This window comes from Rattus rattus, chromosome 5, assembly GCF_011064425.1.
Source record: "Rattus rattus isolate New Zealand chromosome 5, Rrattus_CSIRO_v1, whole genome shotgun sequence".
In the NCBI taxonomy this organism is placed as follows: domain Eukaryota; kingdom Metazoa; phylum Chordata; class Mammalia; order Rodentia; family Muridae; genus Rattus; species Rattus rattus.
Window position 1 is genome coordinate 6,371,033 of NC_046158.1, and position 8,882 is coordinate 6,379,914.

General features: G+C 41.4%; 1 protein-coding gene across 1 annotated transcript in view; it reads right to left on the reverse strand.

Moving 5' to 3' along the window:
• Window positions 1-1,947: 1,947 nt before the first annotated feature.
• Fam117b (family with sequence similarity 117 member B) overlaps window positions 1,948-8,882 on the reverse strand; it is a 66,739-nt gene continuing 59,804 nt past the window's right edge. Inside the window, exon 8 of the mRNA XM_032902904.1 lies at window positions 1,948-5,861. Within this exon, the coding sequence (XP_032758795.1) occupies window positions 5,543-5,861 (319 nt within the window). The 3' untranslated portion in view covers window positions 1,948-5,542. The remainder of the gene's footprint in view (window positions 5,862-8,882) is intronic.

Sequence of the window (8,882 nt, forward strand, 5' to 3'; positions counted from 1 at the left end):
TGCAGCGCTGCATGGTCCAGAATCCGTTCTGGAGTTGGTACTTATTCCACTTTTGTTATCTGTAAGACAGTTTCTTGTTTCTTGGGAGACCATGAAGAATGTGAAGTAACAAATACTCCCTGGCAACTGGTCTGGAGTTTGTAAACACTCTCTCAGGTACAAGCTTTGACTAGATTATACTTGAGAAGCCAAAATGAATTTCAGACTATTTCTAAGACTGATCCTCCCTCTTGGTTTTCTTATTAAAACAACTTACCTGACCAAAAAAAAAAAAAAAGCAAGCTGTTTGCCTGCAGTTGCCTTATCCCACTTGGGTGAGAGCAGTTCTAGTCATATGAATGAAAATCAAGGCTTATAAAGAAAGGTGACTTTAATTCCAAGTCAATGACCACTAAGCAGCAATGACAGAAATTACCATACAAAATGTACCAACCCATGCACCTAAACCCTTCCCAGCAAGGCTATTTCAGGCAGGCTGAGACAAACACTAATTTTTTAATATCACGGCATTCATGACCAATCTTTCACAATATACATTTCAAAAAGACTAAATCAAATCAAACCAACTGTGGTCTGAATGAGGATGGCTCACATAGGCTCATATATTTAAATGCTTAAATATAAGTAGAACTGTCTTGGAAAGATTAGGTGGTGCGTCACTGGGGGAAGGCTTTAAGATTTCAAAAGGCCATGGAAAGCCCAGTGTTCCTCTGCCTGCTGCCCGTATAGCCTGTATATCAGGATGTACAGCACTTGGCTACTGCTCCAGTGCCATGCCTGTCTGCTTCCTGTTGTGAAGATCAGGGACTAAAGCCCAGTTAAGTGCTTTTAGTATCACTAACAACACCCCAAATACACACAGGAGTTGTACCTAATGCAGAAGTTCTTGCTGCATTTTATCATAATCCTCATCAAGAAACAATTTTACATGTTAACATGCTGTGTGTCTCTAACAGTTTTGAGATGGTGGACAGCTCTCCTAGCATGCACAAAGACAGAGCGATCATTCACAGTAGAGGAAACAAACAAAAACCACAAAAAAATAGTCTCCTTAGGAGAAAACTTGTTTTCTATTCTGCCAGGTAGACTTATTTAAAAATTAGACCATGTTTTAAAAACATCGAACCAAAGAGTTATAAAGGCTACTCATTAGTCTAATAGTACCATGTTACATTAGAAAAATTTAAGATATCTTAACTTGGGTGTGGTGGTATACAACACTTGTAATCTCAAATACTAAAGAAGCTGAGGCAGGAGGATCATGAGTTTGAGGCTAGCTTGGGCAACTTAGTAAAGGGCTGTCTCAAAAAAGCAGCAGGTGTGTGTTGGGTAAGTGTTGCAGTTAAATGGTAATATGCAGAGTTCTGGGTTCATTTTGTACTTAGTCTATTTTTTCCTCCTGCTTCGGCCTCCACAGTGCTGGGACTAAAGGTATGCCCCAATATGGCTTGTAGAATGGGACATTTTTATAAGAGGTCAGTGCAGGTTTATGAGGTTTTAGTATCGGAAGCCACACCATGTGGGGCTGGGAACTGATCAAGCTCCTCCTGGGTGGTTACATGGCAATATTCACAGGGCTGATTTGGCCAACAATATTTCATACAGACTCAACACCTGAGACCAAACAACCTTACAATAATTAAAAAAGAAAAAGTCGTCTCCTATACTCGGAATCCTCGTTTCCCCCACTGAACCATCAACCTCTAACAAGCAAGGAATTCATGGGTGGCTGTGAGGGAGTCCCTGTCAGCGTGCACTGTGTCCATGTTTGCTGTGTACTTGAAGGACAGGCTACACTCAGTTCTAATGCAGTTAGGGGTGGCCAGGAACAGCCCTGTAGAGTGTATCTGTCTATCCACTTGTGGAAGAGAAAATACGAGGACTAGAAATGCCTAAAAATAAATGAAATCTGAATTTGCAGTGATATGCATAAAGACACAGAGAGACTCGAGAACAACAGACTTTATTTGAACACAGGAGTCTCCCCCTGTCGGAAGCAGTAAGTGCTCAGGTGCAGGGACAGTCCACAACACAATACTTATCATCGCTGGAAATGCTGTTTTTTGGGGGGAAGAATTCTGTTATAACTTTAAAAAATTGCATTAAAAAAGATTTACACCAACAGAGACAAAGATGCAGAGTTTAAAAAACATAAATTATATATCTCCAACAGGACTGTATAAACAAAATACTGTTCAGAGCCACTCTGCGGGGTCACTAATGAAGGCAGAGCGACCAGAAGCCTTAAAGTGCAGACTTAAGTATCTTGGCTTTACTTTGCAAATTCAGCACTTCCACTGGTCCAGTTTTGACACACCCCAAACCCAGTATTTAGGAATGAATCTCAACTTTACAAATTCAGTAATGTCAATTTTACTTTAGTTTCCTTGAAAGAAAACCTCAAGATCTCAGTTCAAATCCCATACAGAGAAAGCTCTATATTGTGCCATTTTTTAGACCTTCTAGGAAAAGCTGACTGTTTCTTTAATGAAAACATTAAAAAGTAAGAATAAAAAGCAGCCTTCCCCGTTGCCAGACCCACCCCAGTCAGCAACAGCATCTACAGACAGAGAGGCAGATTGGTTATGGTCCTATGTCTAAGAAACCCTGTAAACAAAAATGAAGAACCTGGTAGAAAAAAAATTGACATTCCCACCATATTTAACCAAAGAAAGCAAACCTACTAGTGTTTTAAACACAACTGCCTGTAAACCAGTGATAAGTAACAGACTTACCGAGTCAGAAGCTATAAACCTGAGGTTTATCACCGCAGGGAGGAAACTGCTGGAGGGTCAAGTAGAACTAAGATGGGCCAGGAACAGTGCTTTAGCCAAAAAATACACATGCCACCCACTTTTACTGCAATGGAACAAAATGGTTTTTAATTAAGAATTTAAATGAGGAACTGGGAAATAAGCCAGCGACAGAGCACTTGCTCAGCATGCACGAGGCCCTGGGTTTCATCCCCAGCACTGGGAAAGACTGTATTTGCACTGAAGCTACTCTACCTCTGTACAGTTTCTACAGAATAACCTAATTATGGAGTGTGGCTTGTCAGTGTAATCATGCCCACTCTACTAAGAGTAGACCCATTTTTAAAACCAAGCACCTGGGAATTAAGAGTTAAATAAAACAGCTAGGTGGATCTACGGTTAATATATGCTAAGACTGCAATAAAGCTCATATGCTTAAAAATTAGCCCTTTGGCCCTGGCAGTTAAGAGTTGTTTTTTTGGACATAGACCTTTTTTGTTTTTCTTCAGATCTCAGGAGTGTTTGGTCACCATATAATTCATTTACTTACAAATTCACAGTCTTCTTCCAGCCAAACCTCAAACTAAAGTTCTACTTCTAGGAGCAGATGCTGACCTGAAACCTGTCCCTCTCTGTGTTATTTCAAGGACGAGTGTAACGCAGAGAGATGTCAACCTGCCAAACAAGTATAACAGAAAAGGGAAGAAATCTATTACAGAGTAAACTATACTTGTAAATCGAGAGAAGAGGTGGTATAGATAAGGAAGAAGAACACCCACTTGACAGCATTCAGGTGGGGAACCACAGGATTAAAAAGAAGACACGCATAGTGCAGTGGCCCACGCCACTAATCCCAGCACTTGGGAGAGGCATCTGAGTGCCAGGCCAGCCTGGGCTACATAATAAGAGCCACCTCAAAAACAAACAAAACAAGAACCCTTGCTTTTAAATGCCTCCTCTCCCTTCAGGTCAGCTCAATGGACTGCTAGTCCTCTTTCTTCTGTACTTCTGGATCCTGATAAAATGGTAAAGTCAAAAGGCCCTACAGGGAGAAAAATCAAGGTACAAAAAAAAACCCACCAAACAAAAAGCCTACACACCAAACAACTGAGGCTTTTACTGACTAAGAAGCTATGATTTACTAGTTCCCAGGAAGTTAAGCTTTGGGTGGCAAGTACCAAAAAGTTTCAGTTTTCCCAACCAAAACTGATGGATTTTACTTAGATGTTTGAATTTATCCAATAAACCTAAATATCCTTACTTAAAACTGAACAGAGCCTACTTTAAGTTTCCGAGGCATCCTGAGGTGACAAAAACCTTGCCAAGAAGATGTACTGCTACCTCTTGGTTTCTCCTGATGGAATGACTTGGACCAGTGGATGGAATTCGCCTTCAAAACTGTGTCCCTCTCATGCAGGGCTTGCCATCCACCTGTTGTATGCAGCAGTATAAGTTAGCATGTATTAAAACAGTGCTTTACCAACACTGATGGAATTCATTTCTAAAGAGCAGCTCCTTAATTTTATTATCACGCACCTAGAAATTAAATACTGTCATGTGATACTGGCAATGGTTACCAGATGAGCTCAAATCCAAAACTGTATACTTTTCAAAGGTACCTGCTGCCTAAGCTCCCAGCCTCCTGTCTTTCCCCCAGTGTATGGAATGTTGGAGAAGGAACTAGCAAAATCTGTAAGTAGCAAATCACAGCGCCAACACATGAAGGAAGTCAGTCCTCAAGATTTCTGCGGCTCCCAATTGCTACTCAATGGATCACACTCTTGGCAAACTACTAACCCTGACCAAATCCACAAGACAACACCACCACGGAAGCAGAGGAGGGAATCCATGCACAGCCTTTTCAGGGTCTCTTGGGGCTATATGATACATTGATGATCAAAGTTAGACTGACACCCGGCGGGGAGGGCACCACGGGACACACAGCTCACAGAAGACCAGAGAGCTCCATACTCCTAGCTAACAATCCACACTTCAGAGTTTCTTTTGGCTCACTGACTGTTAAAGCAACCTGTCTTCAGACTGACTGACCACAAGGTGAAGTGTGGACAGGGATAGTTCAGAAAACAGCAGTTTACAAATACTTCACTCAAATCACAAACTTTTGACATAAAAAAACATAAATCACATAATGTACGAATATTGCTTTTTATCTTTTTTATATATACTTGGTTCAATGCATTTACCTATCAATTCTTACTTGGGAGAAGAACACAGTCATGAGATTGACATTGCTGGGGAAATGTCAGCAATCCCTTTGGTCCCAAAGCTGAAAACAGCTGAGAAAAGCAATATCTAGAAAAAGGAAACAAGAAACAGAGGCCACCAGAGGATCGTTTGCTACTTTGAGAAAATGTGACATTGGTATTATAAAATAGTCGTTTTCATATAAAAGATGATTTTCTTGCAGCATCAATCATATCTCCGTTCAGAAATTATGTTTGCAGGGATCCGGTTTTGTGGGTCTTTGTTTTGTTTTTAAACAGGTCTAATTTGAAAACAAATGAAAATGTGATTTTGTTCCTCCAAAAGTAAAGAAGAGACCTTTCAGGTTTCAGCTGGTGCTTCAAGGCCAAGAAGGTGAAGCACGTCAGTGGCCTTCACGTGCAGGGCAGAGCACTCAGGGGACCACGAGTTCTTCCAGGAGCCTTGCTGTTTCACATCACTGGAAAGCCAAAGCACTTCACAGCCAACCGGGAGGACATGATACCATCACAGTCATGTGACCTGCAGGGTTCTTAATTCCCAGCACCCATAGCTCAAGCTGAGCCCTATCCTTCAGCTTCCTCGATGGGTTCTGGTGGTGCATGGAGGGAAGCAGACGGCAGGACTGTACTGGTTCCTCGAGATACCCGGTCTTGCTCTGTGTTTGTAGACAGGGAGGTCATAGAGATGGGCTGGAGCAAAGTGGTGGTCATGCCAGTGGTGACGGTCAGGCTGTGACCAGAGCCCTTGAGGGTAAGATCTGGTGTAGGAAGAAGTGGTTTGAGGATACTCACGAGGCAGAAAGCAGAGCCACTTTTAGGAATAAAATTCACCTTGTTTTTGTCAGGACAGTAAAAGGCTGGAATCTCATGAAGTTGCTTTGGCCTGTATACAAAACAGACAACCCACTACTGTAAGACATTCAATACTGGGAATAAACTCATAATGAAAGACACATAAGAACTACAACTGAAGCTATGTCAGAAATGCCAACCCCAAAAGACCAAAATACTACAGACATTTGACTCAGTGTTGTCAGGCACTCCCTTCAAGAGCCCTGACACCACTGCATTTAACAGGATAGCCATTAGGAATATGGATTTCCTAAAGGAAAAGAAAATCTACATGCATAAGACAAATGTTTCCAACATGTTTTTTCCAAGATTCTGAAGGGAAAAGACTAAACAATGGACTATATAAAGTGTCTTGGTTTGTTTTTGCTAAATCCACCCTACAGGACTATGCCTTGAAAGGTTTCTTTGCATATGTTGCTCTTTGCGTGTTTGTTTTGGGCCTTTTGCTATGTTTTGTTTTGTTTAAGAAAGGTTCTTACTATGCAGCCTTGGCTGTCCTGACACTTGCTATACACTAGGAAGACTTTGAACTCACAGAGATTCATCGCCTTTGCCTCAACAGTGCTGGCTTCAATTAAAACATGCACTTGCACACCCAGTTTTTTCAAGTATAATTAAAAATTTCTACATCAATTATAAAGACTTTTCGGAGAAACATGACTATGAAATCAAAATGGAAAGCTTGTGGAGTTGCTTCAGTTTTTTGTGATGGTGGGGCAGAACCTGAAGGGACTTTGGCCAACCCCAGTGAAGTGAGCGAGTGAGAGAGTGAGTGAGATCTGACAGGCCTTGCCTTTCTCCCCCATTTCCCTCTGCCTTGCTGAGAACTGTTAGGATTACATCTTAAAGCGAGTCACCTTATTTGGCCACTCCCTCCTCGTGAAGCTGATTACCAAGGTGAAGCAATCAAAACCCTCCTTTGGCTCACCTAATTAACATGCCCAATTAACCTGAAATTCCTCATCCTTACACCCAGTTCGCTTGTACTTTTATAAACTTGCGTCTCCTCTCCATCCAGCAGCAGTCCTTTTCCTCCAGGACAACCACCCTTCTCCCTCAGCTTCTGTCTTCTGTCTCTTATTCCCAGCCCTCTGTTCTCTGAGGCAGACTAAGCTGCTGAGATTGGGGTCCTGAGCCGATACTTTTCCTCTCAGAACTCACCCAGGAATTTTAACCACCGAGTTATATCTTAGTCTTCAAAGTTTTTTCTGAAGCAAACTTCTTCCCTGTTGCCAAGTCCTTTCAAAATTATCCCCCCAAATACTTTTGTTCTTAATGGTATTTCATGAAAATTTAAAGATTGCAAATAACATGGAAATGTCACATTATAATAAAATCAAGGTGAGAGAAGACAACTTTGATGAAAAAAACTGTTATCATATGATAAAAAGTAGAGTTTTCTTCTGCAAGATGGATACAGGTATTTGTTGCCAAGCAGTTGAGCTCAACTCCTGGAATCCAAATGACAGAAGAGAGCCAACTCCTGCATTTGTCCTCTGGTCCCCAAAGGCATATACTGTGGCACTCACCCACACACCTGCATGTGTGCACACTGTGTCCAATATGTGTGTTCCTAACAATGCTGGGTACACAGACTCCACTGACTGACCCTGAACACACACGAAGACACTTTGCAGTACAGCCAAAGAACAGAAGAAAACACAGTATTTATGTAAATCAATAGAAACAACAGGTCAAGGACTAGAAGTATCTTTCACAATATTTCTGGGTATTTTATGAAGAGAACCATACTCAGTTTTTATGTAGACTCTCACTTGTAATAAAGTCAATGTTACTTTTCTATAATAAAATGTTTAAATGTGAAGACAGGTTTATTAGAGATTGTGATAATTTGTATATGCTTGGTCCAGGGAGTGGCACTACTTGGAGGAGTGGCACTGTTGGAGTAGGTGTGTCACTGTGGGTGTAGCCTTTAAGACCCTAATCCTAGCTGCCTGGAAGTCAGTCTTCCACTAGCAGCCTTCAGGTGAAGATGTAGAACTCTCAGCTCCTCCTGCACCATGCCTGCCTGGATGCTGCCATGCTCCCATCTTGATGATAATGGACTGAATCTCTGAACCTGTGAGCCAGCCCCAATGAAATGCTGCCTTATAAGAGCTGCCTTGGTCATGGTGTCTGTTCCCAGCAGTAAAACCCAAATTAAGACAGAGATGTTGGGGTTGGGGATTTAGCTCAGGGGGAGGGCGCTTGCCTAGAAAGCAAAAGGCCCTGGGTTCGGGCCCCAGGTCTGAAAAAAAAAAAAAAAAAAAAGACAGAGATGTTAAATTTTTATACCTCCATCTAAATAAAGGCTTTTTTTTTTTTAACCTTGAACTTCTGACCCTTCGGCTTCCACCGAGTGCTGGGATTACAGGTGCTGGCCACCATGCCTGTCTTGGGCAGTTCTAAGACCCTTCATTCACACTTGGCAAGCATCCTACTAAGTGAGCTAGATCCCTAGCACAAAGGACTAATTTATTAATCCTTTTATTTAATCATTAATTTATTTGCCTGATGTCACTTATTTGACAGGGCTAGGGATGTTTGTGCTCTGTCTAGTTTAAAAGAAATAATTGGTTTAAGATGTATGGTTCCTAAGGATGAAGCTTGTATTTTTCCAATACAAAAAGTCCTTTAAAAAAAAAAAAAAAAAAGAAGGTGATTTGAAAGGGGAGGGGCAGTGCTGGGGTGCATTTAAAAAATGACAGAAATGTAAAAGCCATCATTCTATTTGAATCTGGTCAGATGTTCATTCCCAAGAAAACAAATTATGCTGACCATGACTTTTATAGAGGACTGGTAAGGAGGTAAATTAATGTAGCCATAATCAATTAGTGTGGAGGATCCTCAGAAAAACTAAAAGACTACTTACTACATGACCTTGCTCTACTGCTTCTAGGTATATATATTACTGTCTAAGCATGATCTGAACAAAGATGACGCCAACAAGCATGCTAAAGTGCACAGGGAAAGACCTTGAATGTCTACCCTACACAGAGAACTCCAGGCAACTAAGAATGCTCAGAGCAGGAGAAATTATCTTCCCCAGGGA